Source organism: Pyrus communis, chromosome 10 (genome assembly GCF_041283825.1).
Source record: "Pyrus communis isolate YQ-2024b chromosome 10, ASM4128382v1, whole genome shotgun sequence".
NCBI classification, from domain to species: Eukaryota; Viridiplantae; Streptophyta; class Magnoliopsida; order Rosales; family Rosaceae; genus Pyrus; species Pyrus communis.
The window spans coordinates 18,402,834-18,428,773 of record NC_142574.1 but is presented as its reverse complement, the minus strand read 5'-3'; the positions used below and the strand labels follow the sequence as shown (position 1 = coordinate 18,428,773).

The window sequence follows — 25,940 nt, the reverse complement described above, 5'->3', positions numbered from 1 at the left end:
ATTGCACTAATTAACCCTCAGATTTTCCTAACGTTATTGAATTGGATGATTGCATACGACAACCCAAAACATTCCCCACAAGTCCCCTACATGATTGCATAATAGAGATACAAGCAAGAATCATTAAGTTCTATGAAAACCATAAGCATTGACGAAGCACTTCTTACTATGATTGCATGAAACTTATGCCAAGAATTTACTTAACGCGATTGAGATCATCAACCTTTACTACTTGTGAATATAATTCCATAACGATTAGGTGAAATTTCCTTATATCCTAGCATCCAATTTATGCATGATAATTAAGCGTGCACTCTCAACCAACACACACAAATCAATGTAATTCACGTAGATAAGTAAATTGAATTCACAACTTATGAAACACAATTAGAAGTAATCAAATCATATCGCAAGCATAAACATGTATTTCGAATCCCCCCTAGCCAAGGGGGGGTTTAGTTCCTCATGCGTACAAGACAAAGATAAGTAAATTTAACCATTGAAATCGAGGAAAGGAAACACCTAAAAATTCCAACAACTCAAACTTGAATTGTATGAACGTTTAGGCCTCTTCTCCTCCTCTTTGTTGCGGCACAAGGGATTATGGTGAGTTTTGGGGATTATGGATGATGTAGAATGATAGGTTTAAGGCTGGAATGGATGTGTGATGCACGGCTCTCTTTGGGAGATGGTGTGAAGTGTGTATGAATTATGCACGGGTTCTATGAATGGAGTGGGAGAGAATGGATGAATTTCTGTGGTGAATGAAGGTGTGGAATGCTGGAAAGCTGGAGTGGGAGTGCACGGCACAAAGGGAAGTCCTCTTTGTTGGTGAGGGAATGCATGGTTTTATTGGGAGAATGGGAGAATATGTGGCTGAATGATTAAGATTGCATGTGGCTTTATGATTATGGGTGCATGTGGCTGAAATAATGAAGGGAATGCATGTGAAAAACAGCTAGGAAAAGTTGCTGAATGATGAATGCATGTCACGGCTAGGGGAGTGAATGATTATGGGTGCATGTGGCTAAAATAATGAAGGAAATGCATGTGAGTGACAACTAGGGTGAATGATGATGAATGCATGTGGATTAAAGAGGGAATATGAAAGAGAATGTGCTGCAATGATGAAGTGGGAAAGGTGGAAAATGGATATGAAATGCACGGCTTAAGGATTCATGCTGGAATGGATGGTTTTGCACGGCAAGGGATTGTTATATGGCTTGGGTGATTAATCCATGGGAGAATATATATGGCTTAATGATGAAGAGTGCATGTGGTTGAAATGATAGAATGGGAAACAAGGCCCTTCCTTGCACGGCAAGGAAGGTAAACACAAAGGGGATACACGGCAAGGACTTTGATGATGCAAGAGACTTTGTTTTGTGACTTAGAATAGATAGGAGTCTCAATGTTGCTCAAACATGAGGTCTTTTAGGATTTAACTTTCCTACTTCAAGTAGGAAACCTTGTTTAAGTAGGAATCATCATCTTCAAGTCTTCAATTTCGTCCATCCTCTTGGCTCCAAGCATATGATATCCATTCCAATCTCTAATTTGCTCCAAAAGGCTCCAAAATGCATCCTTTTGCATACTTTGCCCTTAAATCCTGAAAATACATAAAACTAGCTTAAAAGACTACTTTACTAAGGAAAAACACTTTAAATGCACAAGACAAGCTAAACTAAGGTGCATAAATATGCCCCTATCAGAGAGCCACTTTGGCATGATCATTTGGAACATGCTGGACAAATAGCGATGTGCCGTATCCTAAAATCTTCACACGGGCATCCACTAACCCCGAAGTTGAGGTTCAATTCAAGGAATCGCATGTTAAACCTGTTATATGGGAAAACTTATTATTAAGTCTTCTTATCACGAGATTCTCTCGAATCCTTTTACTTTTCTATAAAGGATTCAGGGGGACATTTATGGACGGATTCACCCTCTTTGCAGACATTTAGATATTTTATGGTATTAGTTGACGCTTCCAAACGTTGGTCACACGTGTGCTTGTTGCCCACAAGGAACTACATTCTCTAAACTGTTGGCTCAAGTCATCAAGCTCAAAGCCCACCACCTTGATTATTCGATCAAATCTATTCGATTGGATAATGCTGGAGAATTCACATCTAAAACTTTTGATGACGATTGTATATCAGTTGGGGTTGAAGTTGAGCATCATGTACTCCATGTTAACACCCATAACGGCTTGGCAGAGGCATTCATTAAGTGCTTACAAATGATTGCTCGGTTGTTGGTTATATGTACCAAGCTCCCAATCGTTGCTTAGGGCCATCCAATATTGCATGCAGCCATGTTGGTTCGCCTGAGGCCTGTTGCGACCCAGCCATATATCGCCCTTCAGATGGTTACCGGATATGAACCCGACATATCGCATCTGCGCATTTTAGGTTGTGTGTTCTATGTGCTAATGTCGCCACCTTTACATACAAAAATAGGGCATCAACGAATGATAGGAATCTATGTCGGATATGATTCTCCTTCAATTATTCGTTAATTACAATCTTTAACAGGTGATTTTTCTACCGCTCATTTTGTAAATTGTCACTTCTATAAGACAATCTTCTCATTGTTAAGAGGAGATAAGAATGTCACTGTTCATGAAGAACGACATGAATTATCATGGATGACTCCTACTTTGTCCCTTTAGATTCTCGTACTGCTCAGTCTGAAACTAAATTGCAGAGCATATTAGATCTTCAGAGCGTAGCTCGGATCATGCCACGTACTTTCATAGATCTAGTGCAAGTGACAAGATCACATATTCCAGCTACAAATGTGCCTGCAAAGATGGATGTACCAAATGTATGATGGACTTCCCTCCTGGAGGCCTGGGACGCTAACTTGGCTGATCTATATACATTAGCGGCTACCCAATCCTTTGCCCCAATATAAAAGCATGGCAGACTTCTTGGTTCAAAGGATTTACACCCTCAGAAAAGGAAATCAACGACACAGGTTGTTGAGCCTATCGTGAATTCGATTGTCGCATACTCATTTTATCCAACTCATGAGGAAATTCTAGATTACGGAAGCGTCCTTAAAGAAACGAATCCACTTCCCGAGAATCGAGAGATTTTGATCCATTGTACTAGCTTGGATGATGTTTGGTGTAAAAATGAGATGATTATCCACGATGTATTATCATATGCAGTAGCTACTGAGATTATGTTGAGCGATGACATTGAACCTCGTTCTGTTGATGCATGTTGATGTAGAACTGATTGGTCAAACTAGAAACAAACAATCCAAGTCAAACTTAATTCGCTTATGAAACATAAGGTGTTTAGACCTGTATCTCCTACCCCTTCACATGTGAAGCCCGTTGCTACAAGTGAGTTTTCATTCGGAAGCGTAATGAAAAGAATGAAATTGTGCGTTACAAAGCTCGTCTTAATGCACAAGGCTTCTCATAACGCCCTGGGATTGACTATGATAAAACTTATTCATCCGTTATAGATGTGCTTACTTTTGCTAACTTATCAGTTTGGTAGTTTCTGACAGACTGAATATGCAACTGATGGACGTTGTAACTGAGTATCTCTATGAGGATCTTCATACGAAAATTTATATGAAAGTTCCCAAAGGACTTACATTGACTGGATCAAATATCTCCAAACCCCAGAACATGTTCTCAATTCGATTGAGGCGTTCACTCTACGGTTTAAAGCAATATGGAATAATGTGGTATAACCGTCTTCGTGAGTATTTGACTAGTCAGGGATATGTGAACAACAAACTATGCCCTTGCGTGTTCATTAAGAAGTCACATTCCAATTTTACAATTGTGTAGTTTATGTCCTTCATGGAGAAATGAGATGATTATCCACGATGCTTTATCATATGCAGTAGCTATTGAGATCATGTTGAGCGATGACATTGAACCTCGTTTCGTTGATAATGTTGACGTAGAACTGATTGGTTAAACTAGAAACAAGCAATCTAAGTCGAACTCAATTCACTTGTGAAACATAAGGTGTTTGGAATTGCATCTCCTACTCCTTCACATGTGAAGCTCATTGCTATAAGTGAGTTTTCGTTTGGAAGCGTAATGAAAATAATGAAATTGTGCTTTACAATGATCATCTTATTGCACAAGGCTTCTTACAATGCTTCGGGATTGACTATGATAAAACTTATTCACCCGTTATAGATGTGGTTACTTTTCGCTACCTTATCAGTTTGGTAGTTTCTGAAAAACTAAGTATGCAACTGATAGATGTTGTAATTGCGTATCTCTATGGGGAGCTTGGTACATAAATTTATATGAAAGTTCCCAAAGGACTTACATTGACTGGATCAAATATTTCCAAACCCCAGAACACGCTCTCAATTTGACTGAGGCGTTCATTCTACGGTTTAAAGCAATCTGGAATAATGTTGTATAACTGTCTTAGTGAGTATTTGACTAGTCAGGGATACGTGAGCAATGAACTATGCCTTTGCGTGTTCATTAAAATGTCACATTCCAATTTTGGGATTGTTGTAGTTTATGTCGACTACATGAACTTCATCGGAACTCTTGGAGAGCTCAAGAGAACTATCGTGCACTTGAAGTTGGAGTTTAAGATGAAAGATCTAAGAAAGACTCGATACTATCTCAGTCTCGAGATAGAGCACCATTCAGATGAAATCTTAGTACATCAATCAAACTACACCCAGAAGGTGTTGCGCCGCTTTAATGAAAATAAAGTGAAGCCTTCGAGTACTCTTATGGTTGTTTGATCGCTAGATCAAAAACCAGATCCCTTCCATCCAAAAAAGGTTGATGAAGAGATTTTGGAACCCAAAGTTCCTTATCTAAGTGTGATAGGCACTTTATCGTACTTAGCTTAATGCACTAGACTTGATATCTTCTTTGCTGTTAATCTTTTGGCAAGATACAGTAATGCACCAACATGTATGCATTGGACTAGTGTTAAAGACATGTTTCTTTACCTTAAGGGTACTATGATTCTGGACCCGTTTTATCCCTATGGATCCTTGAGTGATGCCACACCCCCTTATCTCGAGTCGATTCTTGCCTTGTTGGTTATGCCGACGCATGTTACTTATCTGTTCTGCACAAGGCGCATTCTTAAACGGGTTACGTCTTTACCGTTAGAGGCACCACAATATCTTCGACGTCAACTAAACAATCCTTAGTTGCCACTTTGTCTAATCATGCTAAAATATTCACCTTACACCAGGGCGAGTCCTGAGTTTTTTGGTGCCTAATGCGAAAGCTCAAAATATGCTATTTAATATGGAAACATATGTTTAAAAAAAATATTTAACGAGGGCTGGAACGTAGTCAAAGCTGGGGAGTTAGGCCCTTACGCCCAAATTATATTACTTGAGAAAATATACAATTGGGGGGACATAGTACCTAAACCCCAACAATCAAAAGAACAATCATATGCAACCACTCCTAGAAAAGCTCCTTGAAATTTCAACCTTTAAGAAATTGTCTTATGGCATTTTTTGAAGCAAAATCATCAATTATATCATCATACTCCAAGTCTTCAATCTCATCCTTATCAACGCATAAGATTGCTAATCCATTGGCCTATCTTGAGTCATAGTGGTCCGCAAGTAAGATTTTAATAATTTCAATTTTGAAAAACTTCTTTCTGCAGATGTCATGGTCACAGGTACAGTTGTATACAATAAGCAATCAAGACATTAGTACACATGTCAGTTTCTTATACAAAGTTTGCTATTTCCATGGATGTCCAAGGGTTATTAGAGAGAAATGCTTCTTCTGGTAACATCATTTGCAAAACTTGTAATTCGGAATATAAGTCAACTCCATCTACATCCATGGTATTTCCATGTTTCAAATGTGCTTCAAGATTTATACAATTTTCTTTTAGCTTTTGATCATCCAATGAAATTAACTTCGGTACATCAAACAAGAAGCCAAAAATAGATTCAAAAGCCTTTAACTGTTCAAACCTATGTTTCAGTTAAGAAAGAGCAATATCCACTATAACAAGAAAATAATCTGTTCTAATTAATTCTTCTATAGACTGTTGTTCCCTCTCATTACCATCAACTTCATCATGATGTCTTTTTCTAGGTCGATGATGTTTAGTTTGAAAAATAGGGTCAATTTCTGAATCAAGTGCAATTTCTTTAGCATCACTCATGACAGAAGAAAAATCAGTTTCTCTGTAGTTTTCAAAAAAATGTAACAAGTGCTTCCAATGACACACCCCGACCGAGATCAGGGCATGCTGGCCGTCACGTGGAAGTGACGTAACCATGTGCACAATGCGGAAGCTAAAATAATAATAATAAAAGTACGAATAAATAAAAACCCAGCTATACACAAAGAAAATAACATACATGTGCAAGCATAAGTGTGAAAAACAAAGTTGAGCATGAAAAACCTAGTGCAGTCTGGGAGAAACAACACTAAATAAACACACCCAAGGGTGGTCCTACACTGGTGATAATCTGTCAGATAAGCCGGGAAAATCCTCTAGGGAGCCACCAAAAGCGCTAGCCCAATTAGAACCTGGAGTGGCGCAAAACAGAAAGCGTGAGTGGGCAAAAACAAAGCTTTTCAAAAACCATTTCATAAACAAAGTTCTAACCCCTCGCCGTAAAACCTGTATACTTCCCAGAAAAATAGGATATACATATATATATATATATATAAATCATGCTCAGATATATGCCATGCCAAATGCCTTGAAATAAAATGCAAGTACTCAGGTAATGCCAAACAATGTCATGTAATCTGCCAGCCGGAGTCACCTAACGTGACCTGTACGACTGAATCTAGAGCTCAAATCTCCAACTCACTAACTATACCTGCACATGAGTCGGAACCACCTAAAGTGGTTTGTACGATAGGACTGGGTGTATAATAAGTGCGCTCAAGTGCTACGATCACGTGAAGACTAGGCGAATAATTGCGGGTTACCACGAGTCGGAACCACCTAAAGTGGTCTGTACGACAGGACCGTGCACCTAACTTGGATCCAAGATGAGCGTGTGGTGCGGGAGGGGAACATCACATGAAGGACTATGCCCAACTCTGGGCGGGAGCACTAACACCGAGGGTGCAAGTTATGAGCTCTCTATGCATCTCGAATCACTACTAAACATAAACATAAACCATAACTTACCTGGCACTTACCTGTGCGTCCGTAGCACCAACATATATATATATATATATGCAACTAATAATGCATAATCAAACGGCAAACATAATGCATGGCATATAAACGTATAAACGTTTCATTTCACTTTCTGGGAAAAACACAAGTATATAGGTATATACAAAAAATCAAAAGCCCACTCACTGATAAGTAGAAGGGTCGTAACCCCCTTGCCTCGAGTGACCGCGCTTATCCTCAGGATAGGTCTCACCTATATGCGAAACAACTATAAATACGTTAATTTTAAAGCACATAACCAACATTACGAAATAACTTCTCATACAATGCTCAAATGGGGTGTATCAATACACCAATGTGATCTACTCAACCTCACGAACATCCCCGTGTTTTAAAAATAATTTTCCAACACTGCACGCGCCTCCACGCGCCGGCCAAGGCACGGCCACACGTGCAGGCATGTGCCTGGCACACTGACGGCGTCAATTAATGCCGTTAGGAATATTTCGTTAATATTCCGTTAACTATGACGGATTCCGTTAACCCCATTAGGAATATTCCGTTGTCTTCTTCGGCCAACCTCCGGCGCCATCGCCGGCGCCAGAAAATCGGGAAATATTCAAAACTTGATATCTCCTTCGTTTTTCATCCAAATTTCACAAAATTGGTACCAAAATGAAGCTTACAACAAGAGGAACAAATCCATACCGCTTTCAAGCACCAAAACCAACGGAATCTCGCTGGGAAAACACACCAACTCTGGCCAAACCTACAACTCACGATCCCGACGTCCAAAACCTTCAAACGAACCACCCCGAGCCTCCTAAGGACCTCACCAAGCTTCCTACAAGCTTGAAATTCCCAAAAACACAAGAATTAACATGTGCATAAATAGTGACCAAATCGGGGGATTCCGAGTTCGACTTGAAAACGAAGGTATCCTTACCTGAAATGGGTATGGTTGAACTCCTAAGGACCTCACGAGCACAAATATGTAGTTTGTTTCCTCGATCCGTGACGATTTCAAAGGTTATGGTGTTGTCCGTACAAGAAGATAGGAATGGGAAAGAGAGGGGTCTCGGGACAAGGTAGAGAGAGAGAAGAATGAGTGTGGGTATGTGTGTGGTCAAATTCAACCAAACAAAACTCAAAAACAACCACATAACGAAAAAACCATACTAGGGCCAAAATCGTCATTTCACCTCTACGGTACGAAAAGTCCAGGACGGGTTGTCACAACCTACCCACCTTAATAAAATTTCGTCCCGAAATTTAAAACAACCACTCACAGCAACCACTAGCGATCAAAGAACAACCGAGGATACAAATCTCTCATCCGATCTTCAGTTTCCCAAGTAGCCTCCTCCACGGAATGATTCCTCCACAAAACTTTCACTAAATTCACTGTCTTGTTCCTCAGAACCTTTTCTTTCTAATCTAGAATCGTCACTGGTTCCTCATCATAAGTCAAATCCGGATTGATTTCTAAGGGTTGAGGAGGTATCACATGAGACGGATCTGCAACATAATGTCGAAGTGTGGACACATGAAAAACGTTATGTACTTTAGCTAGCTCAAGAGGTAACTCCAGCCTGTAAGCCACCTCACCAACTCGCTCGGTGATCATGTACGGTCCGATATACCTGGGACTCAGCTTACCTTTCTTTCCAAACCGTACAACGCCTCTCCACGGTGAAAGCTTCAGAAACACCTAATCGCCAACCTCATACACTCTGTCAGTAGCATGCCGATCTGCTAAACTCTTTTGCCAATCCTGGGCCGCCTTCAGGTTAGACTTAATTACCTGAACATTTTGAGTAGTCTCCTCAACAATTTCCGGGCCCACCAAAACTCTTTCTCCGACTTCTGACCAACACAAGGGTGTGCGACAAGATCTACCATACAACGCCTCAAATGGTGCCATGCCGATACTCGAATGAAAGCTGTTGTTGTAGGCAAATTCCATTAAATCCAACCGCTTATGCCAAGCATCGCCAAACTGTAACATTGAAGATCGCAACATATCCTCCAATGTCTGAATGGTTCTCTCTGACTGTCCGTCCGTCTGAGGATGATACGCTGTACTATAAAGTAGTCTTGTACCCGTCGTCAGTGGTAAAGCAATCACAAAAAAATCCTTAACAAACCTTTGATAATACCCTGCTAAACCAAGGAAACTCCTCACCTCAGTGACGGTTCGCGGTTGCTCCCACTTCTCCACAACTGCCGCCGTTTGAGGATCCACCAAGATACCCTGAGCTGAAATGACGTGCCCCAAAAATGCAACTTGGTCTAACCAAAACTGGCACTTGCTAAACTTAGCATATAATTGGTGTTCCCTCAACCTTTTCAACACCAAAGTAAGATGTCAAACATGCTCCGATTTAGATTTAGAGTACACCAGAATGTCGTCGATGAAGACAATAACAAACCTATCTAAATATGGCTGGAATACTCGGTTCATCAAATCCATAAAAGCAGCTGGTGCATTCGTCAATCCAAATGGCATAACCAGAAACTCGTAATGACCATAACGAGTCCTGAAAGCCGTCTTAGGAACATCATCCCTACTAATGTTCAACTGATAATATCCAGATCTCAAGTCAATCTTGGAGAATACACAAGCACCTCGAAGCTGATCAAATAAATCATCAATACGTGGCAACGGATAGCGGTTCTTAATCGTTACCCGATTCAATTGCCGGTAATCAATACATAGCCTCAAAGTTCTGTCTTTCTTTCTCACAAACAACACTGGAGCTCCCCAAGGTGAAGTACTAGGCTGAATAAAACCATTATCCACTAATTCCTGCAATTGAACTTTCAATTCCCTCAACTCAGCAGGAGCCATACGATAGGGAGTCAAAGATATAGGATTAGTACCTGGAAGCAAATCAATGGTGAACTCCATGTCTCAGTCTGGAGGTAAACCGGGTAAATCCTCAAGGAAAACATCAGGAAAATGTCTGACTACCCTTACATCCTCCACACTACTAGGAGCAGCATCATCCAACACCACATGAGCTAAGTACCCCTGGCAACCTTTAGATAACAACCTTTCCGCTCGCATAGCAGAAATAACACCATGTCTCACCCCACTCTGCTCGCCCACAAAAGTAACCACAGGTAATCCAGGATGATGGAAAGTAACTTTTTTCCCGTAACAATCAATATTGGCACGATTGAAATGCAACCAATCTGTGCCCAGAATCACATCAAAGTCAACAATATCCAACGAGATAAGATCGGTTGGCATAATAACATTCTCCACCATCATTGGACATCCTGGGTACACACAATCAACAATACATCTCTCCCTTCTAGGCATAGCAAACTCTAAATCATACCCTAAAGGTATAAGGTGAGGTTGCATCACTTGAGCAAATGTATGAGAAATCATAGAATGTGTAGCACCACGGTAAATTAATACTCTAGCAAAATAACCAAGGATATTTAACGTACCCATGATCAAGTCTGGATGGTTTTGAGCGTCCTGCAGAGAGATGTTGTGAATACGCCCTTGGGTTTGCTGTAATCCGCCACAACCTCTACTCGTCTGGCCACCACGACTCTGTGCACCACGCCCCTGACTGGGCTGACCAGACTGCCTCGAAGACCTTGCATTACTCGCAGCAATCTCCCCCTGCTGAGACTGTCCTCCCTGAAACCACTAAGACCCGCCTGCTGGAACTGGAGGATACGACATATAGCCACCCGAATACTAGGGATAACTACCCTGAGAATATAGATCCTGGGGATATGGATACTATCCTGGGGCATAAGGAACAGCATCACCCTGATAGTAATAGGCACCACCTCGACCCGTCTGCCCATAACTACTAGGACCAGGAACCTGCTGGATCTGTGCAAGTGGTGGCAAGAAAGTCTGTTGGGGCCTCTGCTGACTCTAGGGACAATTTGCAGCCCGATGTCCCATCTACCCACAAGTAAAGCAACCACCGCTGCCTCGCTTACACTCACCAAAATGTCGATTATTACACATGCGGCAAACTGGGGCTCTACCTCTACCAGCATCACCCTACCTCTAACCTCTAGCACCACCAGCAAACCTACCACCACGACCCTGACCAGTGGTGCTAAAACCACTGCTAGAAGAGCTAGAACTAGTGTCGCCCTTCTTGAAGCTCTGGGACTTGTGAGGTCCAAGTGACGCCTCACCCTTACCCTTGTCATCTTTCCTCTGGTTGCCATCTTTTTCTTTCTCCTCACTCTCGCTGGGCATATTCTCGAAATCTTTAATTCTCAATAGAATCTCATAAAACTCCTGGTAGGTGTCACAAGGGGTAGTGGTCGTCATCGAACGTCACTTCTTCTTAGTGCCCAAATGGAAACGACGAAGCATTTATGCCGAATTGCCAGCAACATTCGGATGATAGCGAGACAGATCAGTAAACCTTCGATAGTACTCGTTTGCTGTCAACTTCCTCACTTTCAACTCAGTGAATTCCTGCCTTTTGCGGTCAATATACTCAGGAGGCACAAACCTTCTCCTAAACAGCTCTCTGAATACCTCCCAATCAGTCATCTCCGCTGGAGATAAACGACGAACCTCCTGCTCCCACCAGGATGCAGAATCCTTACCCAAAAACCACGATGTCATCTCAACCCACTTCTCAACAGGGAGATTCCCCTGATTATGCAATACACGAAAGGTCTTCTCAATATGTTCTAGCCACCGCTCCGCTCCCTCAAAGCTTTCGTGGCCCTCGAATTTATCCAACTTCAGATTGTACATAGTCTCCAGAGGAGTCCTCTAGGGAGGGCGGAGCGTCGACTAAATAGCTATAGTGATAGCTTCTCCTAGCTGAGCTACATCGGGGAAACTAGGCTCAGCAGAGCAACGTGGTTCCCGACGAGGCGGCATAATTCTGACAGAAGACACCAAAACCATTAGAATACTCACAAAAGTACAGGACTACCAAACCTAGGCTCTAATACCAAACTGACACACCCCGACTGAGATCAGGGCATGCTGGCCGTCACGTGAAAGTGACGTAACCATGTGCACAATGCGGAAGCTAAAAAAATAATAATAAAAGTATGAATAAATAAAAACCCAGCTATACACAAAGTAAATAACATACATGTGCAAGCGTAAGTGTGAAAAACAAAGTTCAAAGCACGAAAGACCTAGTGCAGTCTGGGAGAAACAACACTAAATAAACACACCTAAGGGTGGTCCTACACTGGTGATAATCTGTTAGATAAGCCGGGAAAATCCTTTGGGGAGCTACCAAAAGCGCTAGCCCAAGTAGAACCTGGAGGGGCACAAAACAGAAAGCGTGAGTGGGCAAAAACAAAGCTTTTCAAAAACCATTTCATAAACAAACTTCTAAACCCTCGCCGTAAAACCTGTAGACTTTCCAGAAAAATAGGATATACATATATATAAATCATGCTCAGAAATATGCCATGCCAAATGCCTCGAAATAAAATGCAAGTACTCAGGTAATGCCAAACAATGTCATGTAATCTGCCAGCCGGAGTCACCTAACATGACCTGTACAGCCGAATCTAGAGCTCAAATCTCCAACTTACTAACTATACCTGCACATGAGTCGGAACCACCTAAAGTGGTCTGTACGACAGGACTGGATGTATAATAAGTACACTCAAGTGCTACGATCACGTGAAGACTGGGCGAATAATCGTGGGTCACCTACTAGTCGGAACCACCTAAAGTGGTCTGTACGACAAGACTGTGCACCTAACTTGGATCTAAGATGAGCGTATGGTGCGGGAGGTGAACATCATATGAAGGACTGTGCCCAACTCTGGGTGGGAGCCCTAACGCCGAGGGTGCAAGTTATGAGCTCTCTATGCATCTCGAATCACTACTAAGCATAAACATAAACCATAACTTACCTGGCACTTACCTGTGCGTCCGTAGCACCAACATATATATAAATATATGCAACTAATAATGCATAATCAAACGGCAAACATAATGCATGGCATATAAACGTATAAGCGTTTCATTTCACTTTCTGGGAAAAACACAAGTATATAGGTATATACGAAAAACCAAAAGCCCACTCACTGATATGTAGAAGGGTCGTAACCCCCTTGCCTCAAGTGACTGTGCTCGTCCTCGGGATAGGTCTCACTTATATGCGAAACAACTATAAATACGTTAATTTTAAAGCACATAACCAACATTACGAAATAACTTCTCATACAATGCTTAAATGGGGTGTATGAATACACCAACGTGATCTACTCAATCTCACGAACATCCCCATATTTTTAAAATAATTTCCAACACCGCATGCGCCCCCACGCGCCGGCCAAGGCATGGCCACACGTGCCGCCCACGCGCAGGCACATGCCTGGCACACTGACGGCGTCAGTTAACGTCGTCAGGAATATTCTGTTAACTCTGACGGATTCCGTTAACGCCGTTAGGAATATTTTGTCCAAACTGACGGAATATTCTGTCGTCTTCTCTGGCCAACCTTCGGCGCCATCGTCGGCGTCGGAAAACCGGGAAAAATTCAAAACTTGATATCTCCTTCGTTTTTCATCCAAATTTCACAAAATTGGTATCAAAATGAAGCTTACAACAAGAGGAACAAATCCATACCACTTTCAAGCACCAAAACCAACGGAATCTCGCCAGGAAAATACCCACCAACTCCGGCCAAACCTGCAACTCACGATCCCGACGTCCAAAACCTTCAAACGAACCACCCCGAGCCTCCTAAGGACCTCACCAAGCTTCCTACAAGCTTGAAATTCCCAAAAACACAAGAATTAACGTGTGCATGAACAGTGACCAAATCGGGGGATCCCGAGTTCGACGTGAAAACGAAGGTATCCTTACCTGAAATGGGTATGGTTGAACTCCTAAGGACCTCACAAGCACAAATATGTAGTTTGTTTCCTCGATCCTAGACGATTTCAAGGCTTATGGTGTTGTTCGTACAAGAAGATAGGAATGGGAAAGAGAGAGGGGTCTCGGGACAGGGTAGAGAGAGAGAGAAATGAGTATGGGTATGTGTGTGGTCAAATTCAACCAAACAAAACTAAAAAACAACCACACAACAAAAAAACCATACTAGGGGCAAAACCGTCATTTCACCCCTACGGTACTAAAAGTCTGGGACGGGTTGTCACATCTAATGCATTTACAACAACATCAAGAGAGTTGTTTCCCAAAAGGTATGGCTTCAATAATTTGTTTGCAAAAATTACCTACACATGATGTAACAAAAATTTCCTGTCAAAATTATCATTCCAGCACATATTATATATTATAAAAACACTAACATCTATTATATATTATAAAAGCACTAACACATAGTCTAACATATTATAAAAATAAATAAAATTGAACCTAAAATTTGGGTTTCAAATGAAATGAAATAATTCAATTCATTAACAACAACAATTATATACATCAATTATCATATAATTCTATGTCACTTGCAAAATTTTATATTAGATTATGTATTGATAATTCAAAATTTAAAAATTTGTTTACCTCAAAACTCAAAAGGGTTGGTGAATGCACTGAATGATGAATGGTGCTGAGCTGAGACGGACCTGTCTAGCTTAGAAGCTGCAGCGTAGCAGCTTGTAGTTGCCAACTTAGGAAACAATGAATCACTTCCAGTCAATCGAATTGGAAGAAAAGAATAGAGGTGGCAGGGCAGTGGGGATGGGGAAAGTGGAAAACAAAGTGGGGTGGGGAATCGGGAAAAAAGGTGAATGTTTTTGGAAGTTAGGGTTAATTGGGGACAAGTGGTCCTTCTTATGTTGTTTTTTTTAATGCCCAAAACCTGGGCTGTTTTTCATCTTTTTGTCAAACTTGGGCTCTTGCCTTCCAGCCTCTATTTGGGCTCTGGACAATTTTTATATTTTATTTCTTTATACCTAGTCATTTGGATTCTTTTTTTGTGCCTCTTTCAATTTTGGGCCCTGCACAACCACCCTAGTGGCACTGGGCTTGGGCTGGGCTTACCTTACATGAAGCTATTCGGGAATGCTTCTGGTTAAGAGCAGTTATGATCCATATTTGAAGATCATGCGATCCTTACCCCGTTGTTGACATCCGGACAACGATTTATAAAGATAACGCAGCATGCATTGAACTACTCAAGAAGGGTTACATCAAAGGAGACAACACCAAGCACATTGCGCCAAAGTTGTTATTCTCACATCAATAGCAAAAGCAATAGAAAATTGAAGTCATGAAAATCCGTTCACAAGACAACCTGGCGAACCTCTTCACGAAGTCACTACTGAAGGCGATGTTTCAGAAGCTTGTTCAAGAAATAAGCATACGTAAACTTTCTGAGTTATAACATTGTTAGTTATCTTTTGAGTTATGTCACACTCAGAGGGAGCATCCTGAAGTATACTTTCTTGATCTTATTGTACTCTTTTACCTTACGTTTCGGAGCATTTTCCCTACTGGGTTTTAGCTACCTAACGAGGTTTTGGCGAGGCACCCACCTTGGGTTGATCATATCCTTGATGATGTCCCGTAGACGTTTTATTTGACTTTGCATTACTCACGTATTTTCCCTTGACTATGGGTTTTGTCCCTATTCGGGTTTTACCATAGCCATTGGGTTTTTTCTAAGACTTAGTTCCATATGCAAGTTCCTACTACTTTGAGACTAGCGTGTTCCCATAATTAGTGTCAACGAGTCAACTTCCTCAACTCTATATGATGGCGAATCTACTGAGTATTTACACACTTAAAGGGGAGTGTTATAAACATTATATTAAAGTGTGATTGTGTAAATCCTAGATTAGATTTGATACTAGTTTTTCTTTTCTATTAGAACTTGTATTCCTTGAAAGAGAAGGTTTTTTCCTTCCTTATTACTATAAATAAAGGTACTGCTTAGGGAGAATAAAACATCCTTTACACAACCCTACAAACACATTTCTCTACTGTGCCACCTCTCTCCCTTCTTAGATTAAATAAGCCACAACAGTAGGAGTAATTAGAATCCCTAACAATTTTTTTTAACTTATTTAGACTAAACATGTGTTAGTTTAAAAAGTTTGATTAAGATGTTTTGTTTATATATATAGAGGTATTCATCAAATTCCCCCCTTAACTTGTGACTGTTAGCCAATTTCCCCCCTCAACTTTAATTTTGGCCAATTTCCCCCCTCAACTCTCATAATTAGTCAATTTCCCCCCTCAACTTTAATTTAGCCAATTCCCCCCCTCAACTTTTATAATTAGTCAATTTGCACCCTACTGTTAATTTTTTAATTTGATCATAATTAAACAAGTGTGTGTAAGAAACTAAATAAGATGTATGTTAATCATGTTCCTATATCTTTATCCTATTACAAATAGATTAAAATTTAGAATTTTACAATTTATCATAGATAGTATTATTAGTCATAGTAAATCAGTATGGAGTAATTTGATTTGATTTTTGACTATACAAAATTGATAACGAAAAGGATTGATGTGTAAATTTTTGTATGTGAATACAATTTTCTTTATAAAAGTGAAAGCTAAGTTCAAGTAAATTGCAGAGAATCGAGCTTTAGTGAAAAAAATGGCTAGTCTATTCATAATTTTCGACTCCTTATTAAGAAAAACGCATTTTATTGAAATAGGTCTGATCCATAAGTTTAGGATTATTATTTCTTTTTGTTATTATTTCTTCTTCTACATGCTTTAAACCCGATTCATAACTTTTTCTTATAATCAACCCATATCACATACTAATTGTATTATGTTTTTGTATATTTTACCCTATATTATGCAAGTGAGTTTATGTTAATTTTAGTACTTTGTTGGAAGTTATTAGAAAGATTGAAAATTAAGAAAAGAATAGATGGAAAATTAAAAAAAAAAAAAAAATTAACAGTAGGATGCAAATTGACTAATTTTGAGAGTTGAGGGGGGAAATTGGCCAAATTAAAGTTGAAGGGGGAAATTGACTAATTATGAGAGTTGAGGGGGCAAATTGGCCAAAATTAAAGTTGAGGGGGAAAATTGACCAATGGTCACAAGTTCAGGGGGGAATTGATGAATACCTCATATATATATATATATATATATATATATATATATATATATATATCATTCTTTTCTTAAAAGCATGCACGAAATAGAAAACTCGGGGGTAGTGAAGGGAATTGAACCCACAACTTCGCATGAAACTAAACAAAGAAACACCTGTTCTACTAAGAGCAAGCTTTGTTATTTTAGTGCACAACAACAATATATATTTGATTTAAGAATATTAGTCGTACAAAGGTGTGAGGATAAAATAAAAGGATTTTCTTATCTGTGAGATTCGAGTCAACAGAGATGAAAGATAAGTAGTGCTTCACCGAATTTATGGCGTTGTGCTTTTCATTGACACAAAAACTTCTTGTGTTGATAACATGTTATGAAATTGAGGACAGAGGTTTATCAAGTGTGCCTACATCCTCGGGACAGCATTAGTACTTTCTTTCATTATTAGAAATAATAAGAGTACAAAATAACTCTCACTATTTTCTCTCTTCTCTCTAGCCTAGCTCACTGATATTTTCTTCTACATCTCTCTTCTTTCTTTTCTTTATCTCTATCTCTTCTTTCTCTTCTCTCTTCCTTTCCTTTCCTCCGTATGATTTTCAACTCACTTCTTACCTTTATTATTCAATCTTCTATAGGCAAAAGTCAGGACATAACAAACCCTAAATATGGGTTATTTTAATACATTAATGGGAACTAAAATCATCAAGTGAATAGTAAACTTTAATCATCTTTCGAGATCTTCTTTCATATTGTTTTTTTAGTGAGCATTCACACTGCTTTTATAACAATGTTATTATTTATAACAAGCAAAAGCCAATTTGACAGCCTCATTTGGGTCGAAACTAGAAAGTTACATATGCATAGTTGAATACATATATGTAAGAAATTGTATGTTTGTCAGTCAACACAACCTTAGCTCTTAGTTTAATTTCCCAACATCTTTCAATGGTTGTATTACATTGGAGGGCATGGGGAATCATTGCTTGTCACTGGCATTTAAATGGCAGCTCTACACGATATGGTTGCTTGTACAGCACAAATTTGGAACTCGTTGTAGTATATGTACATTGACCTCGCAATGACGGCCATCGGTTAGTAATAACACAAATGGAGCGCATACTTGTATTTATACAGATTATTCATATTTCATATTATATAATGCACTAAATACCTATGATTTTTGTTTTTTTAGGTCAAAAGCTAGGGAAGGTTTTAGCACTAGTCCCAGTAATTTACCTATCAGCTGGTACATGCGTCCAGCTAATTATCATAGGAGGTGAAACCATAAAGCTTTTCATCAAAACGGTGTGCAACGATGTGGTAAACTGTGATGCCAAGTTATTGACTAATGTAGAGTGCTTCTTGTTCCAAGTCATTGACTAATGTAGAGTGCTTCTTGTTGCTCATGTGCATGGCTATTGTTCCCAACTTGAACTACATAGCTTGGGTTTCATGGATTGGTGCTACCACAGCTATTGCATATTGTACTTTGATTTGGGCTGGCAGGCCTGGTAGCCTTTCATGCAACCCACCGGAGATGGACGACAAACTGGATAGTTTTTTTTTGGGTAAAGTACAAAAAACTACCTCAACTATTGGTGTCACGACACTTTCATACCTCATTTTTTAAAATTGACAATGTCATACCTCATCTTATGAATTTGTGTCAATGTTATACCTTCCGCTAGCTTGGCCGTTTATTTCTCAGTTAAATGCTAATGTGACTTGATTCGAGACCCATTTTTTATTAAAAAATTATTAAAAACTAAAAAAAATCATTTAATATTTTAAATATTAAAATAATAAAGAAAAGTTATTAAAAAAACCAACATCAGTTCGTCCCTTTGCCCCCCTTCTCCCCATCTTCATCTTCTTCCCCCTTTCTGCAACTGCAACCCAGAAAAAATAGAAGAGAAAAAAAAAAAAAAAAAAAAAAACCAATTTATTTTCCCCGCTCCCCACCCCCTCTTCTCCCCACACCCAACCTCCCCACCTTCGCACCCACCCTCTGCACCCAACCTCGCTCCCATTACCTGCAACCCAAAAAAAAGGAAAAAAGAAACCTTGATCCCATTGAGGTGGAATCGAGAAACCTTCGTCAGGCCGATTCTGAAGGTTGAGAACTTGGGCGCGGATAAAATGGGGGGAATAGGTGTGGAGGGAAGAAGGTGGGTGCTGGGGGGGGGGGGATGGACGAACTGGGTTTTTTTTTTTTTTTTTCCTTCTCTCTTCTTCTTCTTGTTCTTCTTTTGCAGGTTGGGTGGGTTGGGGGGGGGGGGGGGAGGGAGGACGAACTGGGTTTCCTATTTTTTTTTTTGTCTTAGCTTCTTCTTCCTCCTTCGGGTTGGGTTGAGGTTTTTTTTTTTTTTTTTTTTCTTCTTCTTCCTCCTCCTTCTTTCTGGGTTGCAGGGGGTTGGGTTTGTGGTGGGGGAGGGGGGACGAACTGGGTTTGGTTTGGGGTTTTTTTTTTCCTTCTTCTTCTTCTTCTTCTTCTTCTTCCTCTTCTTCTTCTTTCTGGGTTGCAGGAAGATGGGGAAGAGAGAGGAGGGAGGGACGAAAGGAGAGGTTTATTTTTTATATTTTTTATGTACTTTTTTTAATTATTTTTAATTATTTTAATATTTAAATAATATTAAATGATTTTTTTTGTTTTTAATAATATTTTATTAATTTTTTAATAAAAAATGGGTTCCGGATCAAGCCACGTCAACATTTAACTGAGAAATAAACGGCCAAGCTAACATAAGGTATAACATTGATACAAATTCTAAAGATGAGGTATGACATTGTCAATTTTAAAAGATAAAGTATGAAAGTGTCGTGACACCAATAGTTGATGCAGTTTTTTGTACTTTACCCTTTTTTTTTTTTTTTTTAAGGATTCTGAATGCTTTTGGTATCATTGTTCTCCCATTCATAGGCCACAATGTTATCCTTGAGATGTAGCCCGCAGGTGAGTTTTCTTGGACAGGATGTCTGTTTTAAAGTACTGTCAATATACCATCAATAATATTGGTAGATAACATTTCAATAACAAAATGTAACAATGTAGTATCAATACCGATATTGACATTATTGATGCGATAGTCACATTACTAAAAAGAAATTAATTTATTAACAAAAGATGGACATTGAAAATTAGGAGCCAAAATATTAACCCTGAACTTATTGTCAGTACAAAGTTGTTGTAGTTTGATTTTGTAATGCGATGTAAGGGAAACTTCCTCTCGACTGTGATGGACATTACCCACAAGCCCAAAATACCCATCTCATAAGAGAATGTGGAGTGTGGGGACAATGGCATATGTACACATAGCCAAGTGAATATATGTTTCCTCTAGCCATATATAGTTGGACTTTGGGCTTGGTGAGACCACATTACGTTTTCTTTTCTTCGTTAACTGCAAAATATCTCAAACTCCAATTATCTCAAACTCAAATTATTAGTGTGTTCTGATTTATACAGATACCCTACACAAATGGAGCTATGCTAAAAGCAATATCACAATTTCATGGACATGACACCTCACAACGTGTGATTGGGCTAATTTACATAGTAGCCATCATCAGCTGCTTAATGACGTACCAAATCTACGGCTTGGTAGCTTTTGACATTATGAATATCAAGTACACGGCCAGTTGGAAGAAGGAGAGATGCCTGAGATGGCTTCAGATATTTATTCGCCTTCTCTTCGGAGGACTGACTTTTTTTTTAATATCAGTAGCATTTACATTCCTGGGATACCTATTACCTCTCATTGGAGGGTTTGTATCAGTACCTTTGACAGAAACCACGTCCTACAAACATGGCACTTGGATGCTCTGGTCTTCTTTTGAGCCTTCTTTTTGTTGCTGCAGCAGCGTGGAGTTTAGGTGTTAATGGCCTAAATGCCAACTTCTTCTAGCCTTCCTAAGAAAATTTTGTAAGTCTTTTTGCTAAATTTTACCAACTCAAGTAATTGACAACTACTTTGCTTGCATCATCCATGCAATAAACTGTCTTTTTAATATGATTGGTATTTCCTGGTATGCGAATTGACATGAATTATATCTGACCATTACTGTATCAAACACTATTAACGCAGGGTCTTTTAACATCTATTAAAATAATATAATATATAATTATTTTTTGGGCCGAAGAGATGGGCCTGGAAAGAGCCCACTAGAATAAGAAGATCAGGACACTAACATAGGGGAGTCCTGATGACAAAGCGCCACCAAGAGAAAGAAAGACGACCACCATCAAACGACCACTCAGAGCCCTAGATTATCAATAAAGAAGAAGAGACGAGCACAGAGCTTAAAGTAGTTTCTGACTGCTCAATCCAATTGGCAGACTCGACAACTTTTTAACCAGAGATCCAGAGATAGGTCTATTTAAGCGTCAACTAAGAGTTATATGTTGGTCATCGACATGAACAGAAGTCTATGAAGAGTCATAAATATTGCCAGACCTAGTGCTCAAGTCAAGTGTTTTTCAACCATTCTCTAACGAGCTTTGTGCTTGTCAAGCGTCAACCTGGGAAATCATGTAGGAGCTTTGTGTAAATGTCACTTCCACTTCACATGTCAAGTGGATAGTGGAGGAATAGCTTATAAGTCCCATTTGTGTGTTCGGCCCATTAAATGGTAGGGCGATGAGAAAGTTAAGAGCCGAGGATTTTTAGGGCTCACTTAGAGTCTATATAAAGAGGCCAAGGACCCCTTATAAGTGGTCTGATCCACGAGACGAAAATTTCATTACATTGTTGTAAAGTGCTCTTACAATTCACATCACATATATGTCAGATCACTATAGTGCACCTAGCCCATTTTTAGAGGTGAACTACTTAAATTATTTTTTTTCATAATCTAGCTTTACATTCCAAGCCTACTAAGAGTTGACCATACTGGTTTTTGTTGACTTCTAGTTTTGAACATTAACAAATACATGTAAGTATTAAAGCCAATACCCTAATTAGTTATATGCTGCAAACAAGAAGGTATCAAAATCAAGTGTTGTTACCAATCCACATGTTATAATATGGTTGGGCAACATGATTGGTATATCATGGACTCAAGTATAGTATGGATTGGTAGCACAATGTGACAATCACCAAAAATTTCTTGATAATTGACTTTTTAAAAGTACAAAAGATAAGTTTATACACACATGTTAAACTGTGATTTGTCTATAAAGAGAAAAGTACTTGTTGACATGTATTTTCCTATCCATAATTCATGTAATACGAAAATTTTCTAACCTGAGTAAGACCCATGTTAATTCCAGCAATTTAAGTGTACTCTAAGAGAGCTTGAGACGTATAAATTTTTTCTTGTCTTGGATTTCAGACCAAAGTTTAAGAAAATTGAGATTCACTTGGATTGGAGGTTTGACGCATGTTCAGTTTGGAAAAGAGTTCGGCAATATGCTTTGATTAGCTAAATCATGATTAACAAAATTAAATATGACTATTTTAGTCTAAAAAGTTAGCTTCCCAACCCAAACACCGACCAAAACATGCATGTGATTATGTTAAGCGTACCATTAATCCGTTTTAATCTCCTGATCTCAAAAACCATGCACGAAACTCTTGATAACTGCAGAATCCTGCACACCGTCCACACGGACCTTCTGAGTTTTCTCCTCTCCAATGCAAATGTTACGTTTCTTTTCGTTTTTTAATCACGTAAGGAGTCTTGGTACATTTCATAGTTGCTAACAAATCTTGAAGCATTTCTTTATAAATACCAACACCCATCTGCTCTTAAAACATGCGTGAAAGAGCAGTGTTAACTAATCGCCATTTCCAACTTTAGATAAAGTTCAAAGCTTTCTTTCCATTCGATTACACTTTCGTGTTTGCTAGCGTCAACAAGTATGGCAGATCAGTACCCGAAAGCAAGTCAGACGCAATCAAAGGGAGCAGAAGAAGAAGCTCAAGGTTGTGGGATATTTGATTTCTTGAAGAAGGACAGTGAAGAGAAACCCCACCAGGAGCAAGAGCAGCACAAGCACACTACTCCAGCTGAAAAGCTCCACCACCATGGCGGTGACTCTAGCTCGGTGAGCTGTCGTTGATTTTGTTATCATAAAACTATACTCTCAAACAATTAGTATCATGACTAACTGTTTGATGCACCATATAAGCATTTTTTCGGTAGATATTTTCACTCAGTTTTCTCCATCTACACTTCTCCCAATGTTTTCGTGCATTGATTCTCCGTGATGTTTTGGTTCTTTCTGAACCTAGAATTAGTGTATCCAAAGCTTATCAAAAGGTTCACTTCTTTTTTAGCTTCAAATGCAGCACATGCTTAGTCATTTTTCTTTCTTTCAAGAATCTGATTTCCAATCTTTACTGATAAACTATATGTTGCTTATTTTCCCAGTCTAGCAGTGACGGAGAAGGTGGAGAGAATAAAAAGAAGGGACTTAAGGGTAAGATCAAGGAGAAGGTATCAGGCAACAAGGAAGAGGGAGATGCTTACCATGCATCCGTTCCAGCAAAGAAGGGACACAGTGGTGAGAAGGGATTTGTAGAGAAAATTAAAGACAAGCTTCCGGGACAGCACAAGGAGGCTGAAAATGTTGCTGAGGAGAAAGGATTTGTAGAGAAAATCAAGGACAAGCTTCCGGGACAGCACAAAGTGGCTGAGCATGGTGCGAGGGAGAAGGGATTCGTCGAGAAGATCAAAGAAAAGCTTCCGGGACAGCACAAGGAAGCTGGACATGGCGCTCATGCGGAGTATCACGCTCCGGATGGGCATTCCCACGACAGCGAGCCAAAGAAAGGGGTCTTGGAAAAGATTAAGGACAAGCTACCTGGAGGTCACAAGAAAGAAGAGGAGAAGCACAAGGAGTATTAGCATGCATCATGCAACCAATAAAAGATGCAGTAGCTTTGATGTTTGCCTGTAATGTGTTTGTTTTAGGGTTTTAGGGTCTTCTGTACTTGTACAATTGTTTGCTTGTTTTGTCTTCTGTTTTTAGGGTTTTTGTACTTGTATGTTTACTTGTAATGTGTTTTATATTTATGATCCTTCATCCTTTGTACTAGTAAAAGTGTTTGGTGGTTTTTTTTTTCTTTTTTGGATAAGAAATATTAACTACATGAAGGGGAGGAGGTTGGCTTGATTTCACAATGGGCTAGCAACATATGGTACAAATTCGTCTTAGGCGAGAATCGAACCTAAGACCTCTCACTTACAAGTGAAGAGGAATACCACTAGACCATATTATTAAGTGGCTCTTCATACGCTTTTAGCATTTAGTTAAATTTCTACATGCAAGTCTTCTATGTTCTATATATTTACCTTCTCGCTCGTTTCTCCATTAAAAATTATTTATTTATGCTCTTAAATAAGGACATTTTATTTTCGGGAAGTAATCCAGTGATCAAAACCGTTCAGCTTTTGAATTCCTTTCTTAAGAATCATTCATATAAAAAATTAGCCAACTAATAACTGTTGAGCTATTTGATATTCGTAGTTTAGTTTTATTAAACGAACTGCGTTTTGGCACGTTTTAGATGACAATGGATAACCATTGAAGGAGAGCTTAAAATAGATAGTTTATGTCATTGAACTGCATTTCAAGAGTAACCTTAAGGATGTGCATACAACTCAGTGGCCTGCTGGACGCTGGAGATCGGGCAAAGATGATCTTTTGCACGAGTTCAATGACTATTTTGCATGACACTACACAGAGATGCCTAGATTAGACTCCAGTTTAGTGGAGAACATAATGCCTATTAAGGAGGGGTATAAATTTGGGAAGCAAGCGCAAAGGAGGATGTTGAAAGAGATAAGGGAAAGTCAAAAGGAAATCGAAAGGCTAGTAAAGGCAGGCTTTATTAAACCTACAAAGTATGTAGAGTGGTTGGTCAACATTGTACCTGTATTAAAAGTTGTAACTAATGTCATTCGATGTTGTGTTGACTATTGAAACATTAACAAAGCAACTCCCAAAGATGAATACCCTATGTTTATGGCTGACTTGTCTATTGATGTAGTTGCAATACATAAAGTTTTATCTTTTATGGATGGGAATGCTAGATATAATCAGATAAAAATGGCTAAAGAAGACAGATATAAGACAACATTTAGATGCCCAGGACATATAGAAACTTATGAGTATGTAGTCATGCCATACGGGCTGAAAAATGTTGGCGCTACTTATCAAAGGGCAATGAATGTTATTTTTCATGATTTAATCGGGCATAGCATGAAGGTATATATTGATGACATCATGGTGAAGTCCAGAACTGAAAATCAGCACCTAGAAAACCTCAGGCAAGCCTTGCTGAGGGTGAGAACCCATAAGTTGAAAATGAATCCCAGGAAATGTGTTTTTGGGGTTAGATCGAGCAACTTTCTAGGGTTCCTGGTCAATCTTAGATGTATGGAGATAGACAAGAATAAAGCTTGGGCTATAATGGAATCACCTTCCCCCACCAATAAAGTGCAATTACAGAGGCTGCTAGAGAAGATTAACTTTTTGAGAAGATTCATCGCTAATCTTGCAGGCAAGATCCAACCATTGACTCCTTAGTTGAGGTTGAAGAATCAGGACAAGTTTGAGTAGGGCTCTCAACACCAAAAAGCATTTGACAAAGTGAAGACTTGTCTAGCCTCTCCACCAGTGCTCATGCCTCCCCAAAGGGGGAAACCTTTGAAACTCTACATTTTTGTATCTGAGAAATCAATAGGGAGTTTATGGATCAAAATAACGAAGGGGGAAAGAGCAGGTAATATACTACCTCAATAGGATCCTTATTGAGGTAGAAACAAGATATACCCTA

General features: G+C 39.4%; 1 protein-coding gene and 2 pseudogenes across 1 annotated transcript; 2 read left to right on the top strand and 1 right to left on the bottom strand.

Annotated features, from left to right (window-relative positions):
- Positions 1 to 5,651: 5,651 nt before the first annotated feature.
- On the bottom strand, positions 5,652 to 6,197 carry LOC148693635 (uncharacterized; annotated as a pseudogene).
- A 14,203-nt stretch (positions 6,198 to 20,400) lies between these two features.
- Positions 20,401 to 21,062, top strand: LOC148693634 (lysine histidine transporter-like 8; annotated as a pseudogene).
- A 1,862-nt stretch (positions 21,063 to 22,924) lies between these two features.
- LOC137727786 (uncharacterized) lies at positions 22,925 to 24,158 on the top strand. Its single transcript, XM_088678755.1, has 2 exons — positions 22,925 to 23,203; positions 23,530 to 24,158. Exons 1-2 carry the CDS (start codon positions 23,018 to 23,020, stop codon positions 24,004 to 24,006), a joined length of 663 nt encoding a protein of 220 aa, XP_088534881.1. The 5' UTR covers positions 22,925 to 23,017; the 3' UTR covers positions 24,007 to 24,158.
- The last annotated feature ends 1,782 nt before the right edge of the window (positions 24,159 to 25,940 follow it).